Here is a 16,655-nt window from a genome sequence, read left to right as displayed (position 1 = left end):
GACTAAGTCCTGCTTTGCACACACTGAGCATGCCCAGGGTAAGATCTCTCAGTGGAGATCAAGGGTCACATGCTCAGGTACTGCAGCCAAATCTATTGGTCCTTCTAGGAAGGTCCTGTAGGTACGCAGGCTCTGTGGCAGTCTCTCATTGGTCCTTTTTAGGAAGGTCCTGTACGTGCTGCAGCTATTTAAGGCTCGCATGGCCGCACGGCCATGTGCTAGTATCTTCCTAAGTTACGTGCTTTGCGCTACTGTGGTCATGTGCTTGAATGTGTTCAGGGACCCGGCTGAAATAAGCCCCTAGAATGCTGGCACCTCCGGCGAGGAGATTGTGTATGAGTGTATTCAGGGACCTGGCTGAAATAAGCCCCTAGAATGCTGGCACCTCCGGCGAGGAGTGTTGTGTGCATGCATGACCACTGACTGCTCTCATCTGGGTAGTTAGCCTGTGCCTCTGTGAGAGTCTAACAGGGCACAGAGCTTTGCTTTCTTTGCCGCTCTGTGAAGCTAACAGAGCTGGTTCATACCGCCATATTGTGCCGCCATTCACTTAGCAGCAGGATCTTTCCTGCACGGTGGATCCCGGGTTGCGAACGCACCAATCCCATCAATAAATATATTCGGTGCGTTCCGCAAACCCTAACACACCATTTCTTAATACCGTGTATTGCCCCCTCTAACATCAATAACAGCTTGAAGTCTTTTGTAGTAGTTGTGGATGAGGTTCTTTATTTTCTCAGATGGTAAAGCTACCTACTCTTCTTGGCAAAAAGCCTCCAGTTCCTGTAAATTCCTGGGCTGTCTAGCATTAACTGTGCGCTTGAGATCTCCCCAGAGTGGCTCAATGATATTGAGGTCAGGATACTGAGATGGCCACTCCAGAACCTTAACTTTGTTCTGTTGTCCTTGTGTTCTTGGCCTTGTGTTTTGGATTATTGTGATTTTGGAACGTTCCTTCAACTTTGACCAAATTTCCTGTGCCCTTGTAGCTCACACATCCCCAAAACATCAGCGATCCACCTCCGTGCTTTACAGTAGGAATGGTGTTCCTTTCATCATAGGCCTTGTTGACCTTTCTCTAAATGTAACGTTTATGGTCGTAGCCAAAAAGTTCCAATTTGGTCTCATAACTCCAAATTACCTTGTACCAGAAATTTTAAGGCTTGTCTCTGTGCTGGTTTGCATATTGTGAGTGAGATACTTTGTGGCATTTGTGCAGCAATGGCTTTCTTCTGGCGACTCGACCATGCAGCCCATTTTTCTTCAAGTGCCTCCATATTGTGCATCGTGAAACAGCCACACTGCTAGTTTTCAGTGAGTCCTGTATTTCAGCTGATGCTATTTGTGGGTTTTTCTTTGCATCCCGAACAATTTTCCTGGCAATTGAGGATGACATTTTTGCTGGTCTACTTGACTGTGGATTTGTTTTTACTGAGCCCCTTTCTATTTGTTACTCACAATTTGAACGCTGCTGACTGGCATGATAAATTCCTTGGATATCTTTTTGTATCCCTTTCCTGGTTGATACAATTCAACTACCTTTTCCTGTAGATCCATTGACAATTCTTTTGCTGTCCCCATGGCTCACAACTCAGAAACATCAGTGGCTGGATGAAAGATGCAAGAGTCTGTCTGGATCCCAGAAACTTATTCAGCTTTTATGCACACACACTGATTACAAGCAAACAGGTCACAGGTGAGGATGTTACCTTTAGTAGCCATTCAAACCCATTTGTATCAACTTCTGTGCATGTTATCAGGCCAAAATCACAAAAGGGTATGTGAACTATTGATCAGGGTCATTTGGATGTGTCAGGACTCTGAAAATTTTTTTACCTTTTGTGCATTACTGCCCTTTTCCAAGATGGCGTCTTTGGTCTCATGTGCACTGTGTCTTCCTGCTATAGAACTCCACCCCAGCCTTCAGTCTGTGCTAGAGTATTCTGCCTTGCATCCAGCTCCTGACCTCTGATTACTCCCTGGCTATATACCTGCTCCTGTGAACCTGTGTGGTGATCCTGCTACTCTGCTCTGAGTTCCTGCTGCAAACACCAGTTTCCAGTAATCCTCCTTCATCTGCTGCTCGTGTTTACTTCCATCTGCATTTGCTGGACATGTAAGCTGTTTCTGCTCTGCAAAAACCTGAGACTTTTAACAAGGCCTCCCTGGTTGAGCTAAGATATGATTTGAACTGCCTTATAAGCTTATCTGTGTTTGGACTAAGACAAGGATTTATTCGTGTCAAGTATCCTCAAGAATAACTGTGCTTCATAGACTTTCTGCTTGATTGCATTTTCCTCTGAAATTTCCTATAGACTGCTAAGCTGCGTTTAATATTTACACCAAGTGTTGTGGACTTGAGTTTCTCTCTGCACCTGTTTGAATCACCGTGTGATAATCTAGACTTCACCACTTATAAAACTGTGTCCTGTAGTTGTCTTGTTCCACGCAAAGAGTCTCCTGAGTTATCCCCTATAATTATTACAGCATGTTTTGGGTTATCATTATGATTTAAAAAGAGAAAACATAGTAGTTTGACAATAAATGGCTTCACCCAACTACTAACCATGAGTTCATCATTCATATTCTCTGAAAAAAGGCCAAGAAACCAAAAATTCTGCCGGGGTATGTAAACTTTTGAGCACAACTGTAATAATCTGACATTCTGTAGTAAGTTGTTTGAGATACCTGGGTCCTGACAGCTACTCTTTTGATCCCTAATGTGGAATTTCTTCCATTCAAGTTTACGTATGAAGAGGTGAAAGTCTTTGACAACTTCAAAGATGTTATAATCTGAAGTGGGCACAAATGTGAGTCCCTTACTCAGGAGCGCCATCTCCTCATTTTTAGGGGTCCTGTAGGATAAGTTAATCACCTGTGAGTTTAGGATGGATTGTGCATGTTTGTGCAGCTTCTCAGGGGATAACTTAGCTCTAAAAAATGACTTCTCTGATGAGATCTTCTTTTCCGTTTGTTCGACTATTGCCCACCCTTCCTCTCATTCTACCCCTTTGTGTTATACTCCCATTCTCTATGTCCGAAACTTCTGTCTCTGTTGAGGATAGATTGATGTCAGTGTTTCAGAGACCCCAGATAGCAGGGATAGAGTAAGCTCTGTTCTCTTTGAATTCCTGCAGATCTCAGATAAAGAAAAAATGTTTTTCTCCTTTAAATTATATTGGAACCACTCCAAGGTATTTTGGAGAATGGTCTCTTTATGACAAAAATCAGGTTCCGCAGATAATTTTTTGGTTATTTCTATTTGTTACTTTAAAGCAGGGGTGGGGAATCTTTTTTCTGCCAAGGGCCATTTGGATATTTATACCATCCTTCGGGGGCCGTACAAACTCCACCCACAAAGTACATCCTGACTCTGGCACTGGTGTCAGGATGTTATCTTTCATTGCATGCTCTTCAATTTTCAGTAGTGAACACTGTGTGTGTGTGTGCTAACAGAGCAAGAAGAAATTAATGAGCTGGTTGTAATCAAAATACAGCTCCCTGCCCAAGAATGCAGCCCCTGAGAATCTGCTCGGGGGTCTGATAAAAGGTCATTGAGGGCCGTAAATGGACCTGGGGCCTGAGGTTCCCCACCCCTGCTTTAAAGCATCATTTAAGGTACACAAGGATTGTTGCTCCTCTTCTAGCAGGATTTTCAAGAATCTAACAGAGCTCTTTGTCGCTTCCTTATACAAGTTAGCTAGGACATTACAGTTTTTATATCAGAAACCTGGACAGAGTGATATACGAAGATGGTGTGGCACAGTACCTGTTTTTATATAGTTTTCCTTACATTGGACTTCCCACCAAGACCCTATTTGTTCTTTGTAAACTTTAGTTAACTCCTTGAATGCTGCATGTAATGATGGAGTATTTATAGGTTGAGTGAATGCCCTGTCAGAAAAGACCTCCTTTGCTTCAGTGATCCATATACTTGTGGATAGAAATCCTGCCACACTCAGTAGATTAAATACAAAAATAACAAGCCCTATGTGATACATGTACTCTATAGCAAGTAATAGAGGATGAAATATAATTATTAATATTTTATCTATTTAATACCCAAGATAATGTAATTTAAAATGTGCAGCTGTCAATAACTTCCCTGGTTATATTGGGACACTGTATTATTATATTATGTGTACTACCTCCATAATTGAGTCAGTATAATAACATCATATAAGTGACAAATGGAATAACCTTAGCCCTTACTCATAGGGCAAAAACAAACATCTGTCACAGAATCAGTGTAGACATCACCATACAGTATATATTACATTAAACGACAGTAGGTATATTTATAGCTCTCCCTCAATTGGGCACAGGAAAGATAAAAATAACCAAAAAATAACCTAAAAAAACCATTTAGCAATGTATCAAATCATATCAATTGTTTTGCCCTATGAGTAAGGGCTAAGGTTCTACCATTTGTCACTATTGTTATTATACTGACTCAATTATGGAGCTTGCGCACATAACATAATACTGTGTCCCAATATAACCATAGATGTTATTGACAGCTGCACATTTTACATTACATTATCTTGTGTATTAAATAGACAAACTATTAAAAGTTATATTTTATCTTCTATTACTTGCTACAAGTACATTTTTGGCAAGCCTGAAATTTCTTCATTTTCCGGCTTATATCTAGAAAATGTATTAAAATTATATGGGTGGTTTTTACACTTTAAAACATGAGGGGATTTATAAAGGGAAATATAAAATGCTTACATGAAAAATTGGGTAAAAATGTCAAAAATGATGGTGCACTTCATATGCAATTCCATCATTTGAAACTTAAGTTTTCTCCGGCCCGATATACACCTTGTTTGGGCAATTGTTTTAATGAAATGTATGTAACTTTGCTTAAAAATTGATTTTGCATTTATGTAAAAATAATTCTTACTAAGACAGCCCCAATCAGTCACAGTCGAGAGTCTGGCTTAGCTATTAACCTGAGGCAAACATATAACATACATTATGTGCCAGATACTGCGATTAATGAATATATGAACTCCATTATTAATGTAATCATCAAGAGCGAAGGGTACTTAGCGTTTTTTCACTATCAAAGAGCGCTAAAGCCATCTAACCACGTCATTATGTACCTAAATATGGATAGTTCCTATCACTAATGTCCTACCTCTCCATGTGCAGTACCGGACCTCATCTGAATGGGGAGTGAAAGAAAACCAGGCGTTTAAATTAATTTAAAACTTTGTCTGGGAAAGATGTATAGATAAGGGTGCTGAGCCATGGAGCGAGTTACACCAGTACACTACAAAAAATAGGGCCCACACTCCTTTAGTATTAAATTAATGAACAGGTGCACAAATACATTACGTGCTCACTATACAAGCATGTACATACACTATGCGTCAACGTACTGCGAATGAATAGATGAACGCCACTATTACTGAAAATGTAAAAAATTAAAATTCTTAGATTTTTGTGTATATTGGCCACATAGCCACTCATCCTGCACTCTTAACAATGTCACCAAAATTATGCCCACACAGGCTTGATTGACATCCCCGCACTGTGTTCTCTGCCTCATCCCTGAGCTCCAAATCCTTCTCATGTACAGTATATACAAGCAGCAATCAGTGGACACCCAGGGAATAACCTTCATTGTTGCATTATTAGTGTCTAGGGAGGGCAAAAAGGAAGCACTATTACTTCCTAGGGAGCATATAAGGAGCATTATTATTATTTTCACATGATTACTGTTTAAGGGCACAATTACTTTTTAAATGGCACAGTGGTAGGCATTATTATTATGTAGAACACTTCGAGGAGCACTATTACTGTTTTATAGTACTAAAAAGATCACTATTACTCTGTCAGATGCAAAACGTGGCACTATTATGGTGCTGGGCATATTCTTGACTAAGATGCACTATAGGGCACGGTTGCTTTGCACTATTATATTTTTGGGTATTATCTGACAGGCATTATTTTTTCAGATGTGCTCTCTGGTAGTATTTTTGGGGGTAATTATAGTAATGAGAACATTATACCTGGAATACTGTATGTTGGAGCAAAGTGCAGGTGCAATGGTAGGGTAAATTGACATAGAAACAGGCGCATTGGGGGTAGCAGCAGAATAAGGAGTTTGTTTAGGTTGGAAAGAGGTGGGGATGGTGCTGAAAATGTCAAACGTGTCTGTGTTGCAAACTCTGAACAAAAACAGAAGTTATGGCTGGGTCAGATGGCAAATATGGGAAACATGAATGTCTCGAATCAGAAAGGACATTGCCTGTGGGTTATTGAATTTAACAGTATTGCAGTCACTTATATAGACTGCAGAAGTGACTATATGGTCATTGTATAGTGGTAATATTGCTCTAAGTCTCTTAGAAGTGTTTTCTATTCAATAACACCATAATTGCTGAAGTGGCCTATTATAGATGGGGCATGCGGGTTTGTAACATGCATTATTTGGGTGGTAAGCCCACTCAGATGTGTTTCAGTTTCCATGTTCCTGAACCCCCAGCTACACCTCTGATTGATTTTATTAAAACCACTTTCACAGTAAAACAGTGTTATTTTAACTTGCCCAGTGAATTAGTTTCTAATAAAAATGCACTTTACTGCATTCACGGTCTTTCAGGCAGGTTAAAAAAATCCTCCTTCTTGACCATACTTATAGTGTCAGTCTATAGATATGTTCTGATACCTGTGTACCAGCATTGGGAAATACATGCACACAGACACTGCAAGTGTGGTGGGAAGGAGGAATCTGGAGAATAATTCTGATCTGCCTGAAAGACCGTGGATGCGCTTAGGAACATGTACTTGGTTTCTAAAATAGAAAATAGTTTGGACTGTCTTTTCAATTTATCCTTGCATTGGTCTCAGGTTTCTGGTTTATGCGAGTGCTGGACTAATTTCCTTTTTCTTGACTGGATTAGTTTATCCGCCTACATGCAATACATGTTATCAATTCTCATAACAGACAATGACTCACTGCCTTTAATTCTAAAATTTACTAGTAGTGCTTGCAATACATGTCTTCATTTACAAGAAAGAGCAAGAAATAGCAAAGAAGAAACTGAAAGGGCAGATTTCAAGTTGACTCATTATGTCTCATGTTAATAGCTGACCACCTACTGAACATGGTCTGTGTTACACACCTATCTCGGGAAACCTGGACTCTGCTTCCTTCACCTTGGTCCACACATACCGGTGTCTTAAGGTACCTTCACACGAAACGACTTTGTAACGATATCGCTAGCGATCCGTGACGTTGCAGCGTCCTCGCTAGCGATATCGTTTAGTTTGACACGCAGCAGCGATCAGGATCCTGCTGTGATGTCGCTGGTCACTGAATAAAGTCCAGAACTTTATTTGGTCGTCAGATCGCCGTGTATCGTTGTGTTTGACACCAAAAGCAACGATACCAGCGATGTTTTACACTGGTAACCAGGGTAAACATCGGGTTACCAAGCGCAGGGCCGCGCTTAGTAACCCGATGTTTACCCTGGTTACCAGCGTAAAAGTAAAAAAAACAAACAGTACATACTCACCTGCGCGTCCCCCAGCGTCTGCTTCCTGACACTTACTGAGCGCCGGCCCTAAAGTGAAAGTGAAAGCACAGTGGTGACGTCACCGCTGTGCTGTTAGGGCCGGAGCTCAGTCAGTGTCAGGAAGCAGACGCTGGGGGACGCGCAGGTGAGCATGTACTGTTTGTTTTTTTTACTTTTACGCTGGTAACCAGGGTAAACATCGGGTTACTAAGCGCGGCCCTGCGCTTAGCAACCCGATGTTTACCCTGGTTACCCGGGGACCTCGGCATCGTTAGTCGCTGGAGAGCGGTCTGTGTGACAGCTCCCCAGCGATCAAACAGCGACGCTGCAGCGATCGGCATCGTTGTCGCTATCGCAGCGTCGCTTTGTGTGAAGGTACCTTTAGGATCGAGACTCTGGTGTTCCATGTTTGTTTTACTTCATTAAATGTTTTTGTTGTGGTTTCAAATTGCGAGAATTTGGGAGAGCAGCTAGTTGGCTGACTGTAAGTAGGCATATTACATATGTGCCTGGGGGCACCAAACTGAATTCTTGCCCTGTGTGCCAGAAAACCTAGACATACACTCACCGGCCACTTTATTAGGTACACCATGCTAGTAACGGGTTGGACCCCCTTTTGCCTTCAGAACTGCCTCAATTCTTCATGGCATAGATTCAACAAGGTGCTGGAAGCATTCCTCAGAGATTTTGGTCCATATTGACATGATGGCATCACACAGTTGCCGCAGATTTGTCGGCTGCACATCCCAAAGATGCTCCATACAAGGCAGGATGGATCCATGCTTTCATGTTGTTTACGCCAAATTCTGACCCTACCATCCGAATGTCGCAGCAGAAATCGAGACTCATCAGACCAAGCAACGTTTTTCCAATCTTCTACTGTGCAATTTCGATGAGCTTGTACAAATTGTAGCCTCAGTTTCCTGTTCTTAGCTGAAAGGAGTGGTACCCGGTATGGTCTTCTGCTGCTGTAGCCCATCTGCCTCAAAGTTCGACGCACTGTGCGTTCAGAGATGCTCTTAGGCCTACCTTGGTTGTAACGGGTGGCGATTTGAGTCACTGTTGCCTTTCTATCAGCTCGAACCAGTCTGCCCATTCTCCTCTGACCTCTGGCATCAACAAGGCATTTCCGCCCACAGAACTGCCGCTCACTGGATTTTTTTTCTTTTTCGGACCATTCTCTGTAAACCCTAGAGATGGTTGTGCGTGAAAATCCCAGTAGATCAGCAGTTTCTGAAATACTCAGACCAGCCCTTCTGGCACCAACAACCATGCCACGTTCAAAGGCACTCAAATCACCTTTCTTCCCCATACTGATGCTCGGTTTGAACTGCAGGAGATTGTCTTGACCATGTCTACATGCCTAAATGCACTGAGTTGCCGCCATGTGATTGGCTGATTAGAAATTAAGTGTTAACAAGAAGTTGGACAGGTGTACCTAATAAAGTGGCCGGTGAGTGTATATCTGTGTATGCCAGACGTTCATCATGTATATAGTTTAAGCACAGTAGTGTGGACAATCCCTTCTAAAAAGGGACAATTTTTTTTCTTCCTTAGATGCATGTAATTGGGGCTAAGAATCCTTTTAGCAATTGGGTTTCATTTAAACATGTTCACTGTTTGCCTTCCCTAATACAACGTATATTACCCAACTGAGTTCTGTTCTCATAGGCCTATAGGAAGTGTGTAACATTGATCTTAGATTAGATATCTACTTATTTTACAATTCCACACATGCATACACTTCTGAACATTCAGTTATGACCTAAAAACTATAAACGACTTTGTCACAGTCAGCTGCTATCATATGCTTCTATCCATACTGTTGTGGGTAAACATGTCAACCATATCAGCATCTAACACTGCTTCTAAAGCTTCCTCTTTTACTAGGTTAGCTTATCAGGTCATATGCATCTGTGACATGCTTATTTAGCTTTGTATATTTGCAAAGTATCACTTATTAGCATCCCGAAAAGTCTGAAAAGAAGGCCTCATTCAGACGTCTGATATTCTGGTTTCCACGGATAGCACTCATGCCTGTGATAGACTATTAGGCCAGTCACATGTCCATAATTTTTCGCAGACCGAGTGATGTGCGGAAAATCGTGGAGACATGTCCGATTTTGACCTGAGTGTCAACTCAAAATCAGCAATGCAAGTCTATGGGTCCATTAAAAAATTAGACAGTACTTGGTTGGCATCTGAGTTTTGTCCGATTTTCACAGTCTGTCACATAGGAGAAGGTGGGGAAAAAAATTTTCACGTATGAAAAAAACTGATAATGCTCATACCACACTCTGACCAATTGCTGATCTAAGTCTGATCCAAATAATTGGTTTGTTTACCTCATATGTGAGAAAAACGGCCATCTAAATTATTATTATTACTATTATTTATTTATATAGCACCATTAATTCCATGTTTCTGTACGAGATAGGGTTACATCAAAATACAAATATCACTTACAGTAAATAAACTAACAATTACAGACTGATACAGAGGGGAGAGAACCCTGCCCTTGCGGGCTTACATTCTACAGGATGGTGGGGAAGGAGACAGTAGGTCGGGGGTTGCTGTAGCTCCGATGGTGTTGAGGTGGCCGTGTGGTCATTACAGGTTGTAAGCTTTCTTGAAGAGATGGGTTTTCAGGTTCCTTTTGAAGGATCCATATGTAGTGGATAATCGGACATGTTGGGGCACAGAACTCCAGAGAATGGGGGATATTCGGGAGAAGTCTTGGAGGCGATTGGGTGAGGAGCGAATAAGCGTGGAGGAGAGAAAGAGGTCTTGAGAGGACCGGAGATTACGTGAGGGAAGAGATTGAGAGATTAGTAAGGAAATATATGGAAGAGAAAGGTTATGGATGGCTTTGTAGGTCAGTGTTAGTAGTGTAAAATGGATACGCTGGGAAATTGGGAGCCAGTGAAGGAATTTGCAAAGAGGGGAAGCAGGATTGTAGCGAGGAGAGAAATTAATTATAGGGGCAGCAAAATTAAGGAAGGACTGGAGGGGTGCGAGAGTGTTAGAGGGTAGGCCACAAAGAAGGATGTTGCAGTAGTCGAGGCGAGAGATGATTAGGGCATGCACAAGCATTTTGGTAGAGTGAGGGCTGAGGAAAGGACGGATTCTGGAAATATTTTTGAGCTGGAGGCGACAGGAGGTGGCAAAAGCTTGGATGTGCGGTTTGAAGGACAGGGCAGAGTCAAGTGTTACTCCGAGGCAGCGGATTACCGGGACGGGGGAAAGTGTGAATTCATTTATTGTGATAGCTAGATCAGGTAGGGAAGGTGTGCGAGATGGAGGAAAGATAATTAGTTCAGTTTTGTCCACATTGAGTTTGAGGAAGCGAGAGAAGGAGGATATGGCTGATAGACACTCTGGGATTCTGGAGAGCAGAGAGGTGAGTGACATCTGGGCCAGAGAGGTAGATCTGAGTGTCATCGGCATTTAGATGGTACTGGAAGCCATAAAACTTTATGAGTTGTCCCAGGCCAAGATTGAGAAGAGAAGAGGTCCTAGGACAGAGCCTTGAGGGACACCAACAGAGAGGGGGCGAGATGAAGAGGTAGTATCTGAATAAGCCCTAATACTTGATGGGTACTGAAGAGTGAACAAAGGCACATATGGAGTGATACCATAAAAACAAAAGAAACGAGCGGGTGTGTGCTCACCTATGAGGTTTGTGGCAGGCACAACTCCTTTAAAAGTGTGTTAATCCAAGCTCCTGCTGCTCCGTGTACAAGAGATAAATCCTCAGCAGATAACTGACATAGATGAAGAAATACTCACAGGTGGATAGTTGCACTATTGGCTGTCAGTCAGTGCAGGCGCATGGTTACAGCTGCCGCTCACTATGCACTGTGCACTGAAGCCAGCCCATCCCTGTGACTCAAAGCCTGAGGCCGCCATAAGGAATAAAGGTAATTTCCTCCTGGCAACGGGGAACTCAGTGCGGGCGCTGAGCAGCTTCAGAACACTATTAACCTGCAGACTAACCCTATATCTGCAGGATAACAGTGTTTTTTACATGACAGGCTGCCTTTAACAGTCGTAATTAGAGGTTTCTCTCACCGCTCTTGTTACAAGCAGTTGATGGTCAAGTAATACAGTCGGCATTCACCATGTGCAAAGCAGGCTCAGCTCCTAAGCCTGCTCCATATATCTAGCCTCAACCTGTGATGAAAATGCACATCATAGATTTAGTTGCTTAAACAGGCTTAAAAATCATCATTATGGACAGCACATCATCCTGTGTAAACACTAAACAGGTAATATGCTCATCCATTAAATGATTGTTGTTCAGGTTTTATGTAGTTTAATCGGCGAGTGTTTATTGGTCAAAGTCAGTACTTCTAAACCCAGCACAAAATTCATTCCTTTGACAGCTATCTCTCCCCACTCCCACGTACACCTGAGTGCTTGGTGTAGCCGAGTACTCAAGTGTTTTATCAATGAGAGAGGAGAAAGCCATTGACATACAGCTCTGACAGCAGCTTATCCCTCCTGAAAACAAAATGATGTCTGGGATAGAGTACTGGGCAGCGATCTATCATTCTTCTCCTCAACATAATCTGTTAGGGGAGCCTTTCATACACATTCAATGGCGCAGAGGTGTCAAACTGCATTCCTCGAGGGCCGCCAACAGGTCATGTTTTCAGGATTTCCTTGTATTGCACAGGTGATAATTTAATCACCTGCACAGAATGATTCCAGCACCTTGTGGAATGCTAAGGAAATCCTGAAAACATGACCTGTTGGCGGCCCTCGAGGAATGCAGTTTGACACCTCTGCAATGGCACACCGGTCTCGTCGAAATAGTCAGTTTCAGCTGACTTTCATCTATCATGTATGAATTCCATAAGATGCCTGCTATGTGTGTCCGCTGCATTTTTCTGTACACAAATCACTGGTATCAGTGATATAATTGTCTGTTACCATTCTGCGCCTATATTTTTATTATTATTATTATTATTTATTATTATAGCGCCATTTATTCCATGGCGCTTTACATGTGAGGAGGGGTATACATAAAAAAAACAGGTGCACTAATCTTGAACAATACAAGTCATAACTGGTACAGGAGGAGCGAGGACCCTGCCTGCGAGGGCTCACAATCTACAATGCTACATATGTTAATGCATTGCTTCTGTATTGAATGAAACACAGTGTTTTGTGCAAGATTGTGACAGGAAACTTTTAAACTTTTATTTCCTTTAAAATGATGAAATCTTTTTGTCGTGTTCTTCAGAAATTATGTCATTTAAATGTTAAGTGAAAAGGGGATTTCTAAGAAGACAATTGATTGCCTAGTCTAATTCTTTTAATTATTTTAACAACTATACAATAATAATGTTTAGATATAAGATTTGGGAACAGTTAAAATTATCACCTGCTTCTATGTGAAATGATCATATGGCTTTTAGTGGCTCTGTTTTTAGTTACACCCAAAGCCCTGCACAGTGCGATTCAGGCATATGCGCTCATGGGGCAATTGACTATAATGATGCAGACAGAGTTTCTATGCTCCTCGGACTTTATTTACGGCCTTGCAGCAAGACGTGGTCAACTGAGCACCAAATAGTAATACAGTTGGGATTTTTATGTGTTGAGTATATACGATACCTTTTTTCTTGAAGTACTTTTTTTTAAATAGAATCACCATTACAACAATTAAAATCACCAGAAGTCCAATTACAGCTGCTATGATCGATATATGTAATGGTGTATGTGGTTGATGACGAGAATCTAAGGAAAATAATGAAAAATAAATTAGCTGTAGATCAGGCCTTACCAATCACAATATAATTTATTAAAGTTCAGCAAAATTATAAAGCTACAATAAATATTCAAAAGTTAATATGTGGAGTAATTGCTAAATATGGTAAGCAATTTTATAGGATGTAATGGTCCTGGCATGCTAAATGGCAGTTCTAGCCTTTCTGCTGTCTGTGAATTAAATAGTGTCCAATTCTCCCACACAAAGTATGAGAAAGATGGATAGGTGTGCACAGATTGCCCTGTGTCAAGATGGCGAGTGAAGCCCGTCAAATGCCAATGTGTATACATTTTACATAACTAGTAGGTATATGTTTAGAGGTAGATAATGTGGCAGCAGGAGGAAAACACATTGGTGAGAGATTCTGACTACATGTCCATTTACCTGACCCTATGACAGTAGCAATAAAATAGGTGCATCATACTCCAGAAGCTTTTTTTTAAGACCAATGTAGAAAAAAGGCAGAATTCAAAGGAAACTGCAGAATTACACATACTTCATGGCTTTGCATGATACCAATAAGGGTATTCATGCTTGTCTGAGGAATGTTCTGCCAAACTTAATGCACTTGGGCATGCAAAGACCCCTTTGCAATTATCGACCAATGACATCCAAGATGTGCTCAATGGGAGACAAGACCGGATACACTGCAGGCCAATTTAGCAGGTTTGGGCCATGCAAGCTGCTCACAGTAGCACGATTAACATGCAGCCTGGTGTTGTTGTGTGGAAAACGTCTCCTGGGTGGGACACTTAGAAGAAATGGTTAAACCACTGCTTCCATAACCAAATCAATGTAATGGCGGGCTGTTATTATACCTGGAATTAAGACTAGAGGGGTCCAGCAATTGTACATTATGCCACCCCACACCATAATCCAGGGAGTAGGACTGGTGTGACTTTCTCTTGTGAAGGCATCTTTGTGGTGTTGACCACATGGTCTCATCAGATCAGAAGAATGGTGCTTAGTGATACCTTCTGTACTGCAAGTGAAATTAGTTGTCACTTGCCGAGCCTAAGTGATCAAACAGTGTTTCCACAAATCATTAGAAGGTGATTATACGACATTGGGCTGCAAGACTTCCAGCTACAGGTGTTCCAGTGACCTCAAACCACTGCTCTCAAGGCCATCATTGTGCAGAGCAAGACTGAAATGGAGGCTCGAATGGAGGGCTATCCTCTTAATCGTTGATATAGCCAGAGATTGGTCTGGAGACCACATAGGCAGCACCATGAAGAGGCCTTCACAAGGGAATGTGAAAATGTCCCAGGTTTTTCAACACGTGGTCAGGCAGCATGTTGCTCATGCTACCATGGCCTGTAGTGTTTCCGGACTTGTCTCCCATTGAGCACATCTTGGACACCATTGGTTGGCAGTTGCAAAGGGAGCAGTCAGCAGTGGGTTTTGATGATTTACATGCAAAAGTGCATTAAGCATGGCAAAACATTTCTCAGACAACCACTAATAAGCTCACTGATAGCAGCCAAGGCAAGTAGTGCAGGTATGCCTGCGCTTGGTGCTCATATTTGATACTGAATAAATAGCGATGTTTTGAAAGCTGAGTTAAAAGGGTAGCTGACCAGCTCACATTGTGCCTGGATGTGGAGATGGGAGCACCTCTTAACTTAGGTCTGTGTGTGGAGGACAAAGAACCTTGATTATGTTGCACAGCCCCTGCTAGAGGCTACCAATAAAGAACTGTTTAGTAAACGGGTGAGCCCAGGACATTTACGGCCTTTTTGCTTGGTTTTTTTTTCACTTCATGCTGGAGCTGGAAGTTTTTTAACATGTAATAAACTTTCCTGCTTGCAGAGAGTTAGTTACTTCCTGGTGAACACTACCAAGCTGCATGTAGCAAGTGATCCATTACAATGTGAATATATTGTGAGTGTATTAATATACTCACCTACCACTGCTTTCTCCGGTGTCCAGTGCCGTTCTTTCCGGCTCATTCATAGAGTGTAAAATGAGCCATCAGGTCTCATTTGTGGTGACGCCACTGAGAAGAGCAGAAGACCCTCGCTGGACACCGGAGAGCGCAGCGTTAGGTGAGTATATTAATACACTCACACTACATTTCATGCACATATACGCACATTTAATTAAAAAAAATAGACGCGAGTGCTTCTTTAAATGACAGAGATTTTTTTTTTATCTGTTATTTACTGTGTACTTCCCTTGTGATCTCAGATCTCTATGAGAAAAAAAATGCTCATCACATGGGACAACTGACTGCTAATTATGGTATTTCTACTATGGTGCAATAAGTACAAATTTATACATATCATTACTGCGAAAATCATTACTGCAATGTAACATCAATGCCACAAAAACAAGGAAACTGAGCCTTTCAATACAAGAAAAATTTTCCCTTGTCAAGTAATTACTTGCATGTATTTCCTGCATCATGATAACCTTTTCTAAGGCTGAATGTTAGTCCACGTACACATTGAATACTCACTTAAAGATTATTATTGGCAAGTATTATGCAATGCAAATAAGATTACATTGTGATTGTGATCATTCTATTCCTCATGAAGAAACTACCAGGAAGTTTCAATTAAGGTACCTTCACACGAAGCGACGCTGCAGCGATAGCGACAACGATGTCGATCGCTGCAGCGTCGCTGTTTGGTCGCTGGAGAGCTGTCACACAGACCGCTCTCCAGCGATCAACTATGCCGAGGTCCCCTGGTAACCAGGGTAAACATCGGGTAACTAAGCGCAGGGCCGCGCTTAGTAACCCGATGTTTACCCTGGTTACCAGCGTAAAATCTAAAAAAAACAAACAGCACATACTTACATTCACGTCCCCCTGCGTCCACTTCCTGACTGACTGAGCGCCGTACAGTGAGAGCAGAGCGGTGACGTCACCGCTGTGCTGCTTTCACTTTCACTTTGCGGCGCTGAGTCAGAGGAGGAAGCAGACTGCAGGGGACGCAATGTGAGTATGTGCTGTTTGTTTTTTTTACATTTTACGCTAGTAACCAGGGTAAACATCGGGTAACTAAGCGCGGCCCTGCGCTTAGTAACCCGATGTTTACCCTGGTTACCAGTGTAAAATATCGCTGGTATCGTTGCTTTTGCTTTCAAACACAACGATACACAGCGATCGGACGACCAAATAAAGTTCTGGACTTTATTCAGCGACCAGCGACATCACAGCAGGATCCTGATCGCTGCTGCGTGTCAAACGAAACGATATCGCTTAGCGAGGACGCTGCAACGTCACGGATTGCTAGCGATATCCTTATAATGTCGTTTCGTGTGAAGGTACCTTTAGAAATATCATTGCTTTAGAAAGATTCTAAAAAAATTAAATCCTTTATTATATCACCAGGAAAAAC

The 16,655-nt window shown here is 42.0% G+C and overlaps 1 protein-coding gene across 2 annotated transcripts in view; it reads right to left on the bottom strand.

Moving 5' to 3' along the window:
* Positions 1 to 16,655, bottom strand: part of LOC143804222 (programmed cell death 1 ligand 2-like) — a 169,129-nt gene that overhangs the window by 17,535 nt on the left and 134,939 nt on the right. For both annotated transcript variants that reach the window (XM_077283350.1, XM_077282535.1), the window contains exon 6: positions 13,155 to 13,277. In XM_077283350.1, the coding sequence (XP_077139465.1) occupies positions 13,155 to 13,277 (123 nt within the window). The remainder of the gene's footprint in view (positions 1 to 13,154; positions 13,278 to 16,655) is intronic.

The sequence above is a fragment of the Ranitomeya variabilis genome, chromosome 1 (assembly GCF_051348905.1).
Source record: "Ranitomeya variabilis isolate aRanVar5 chromosome 1, aRanVar5.hap1, whole genome shotgun sequence".
Lineage (NCBI taxonomy): Eukaryota > Metazoa > Chordata > Amphibia > Anura > Dendrobatidae > Ranitomeya > Ranitomeya variabilis.
The sequence above is the reverse complement of the archived record's forward strand: the minus strand, read 5'-3'. Positions and strand labels throughout refer to the sequence as shown.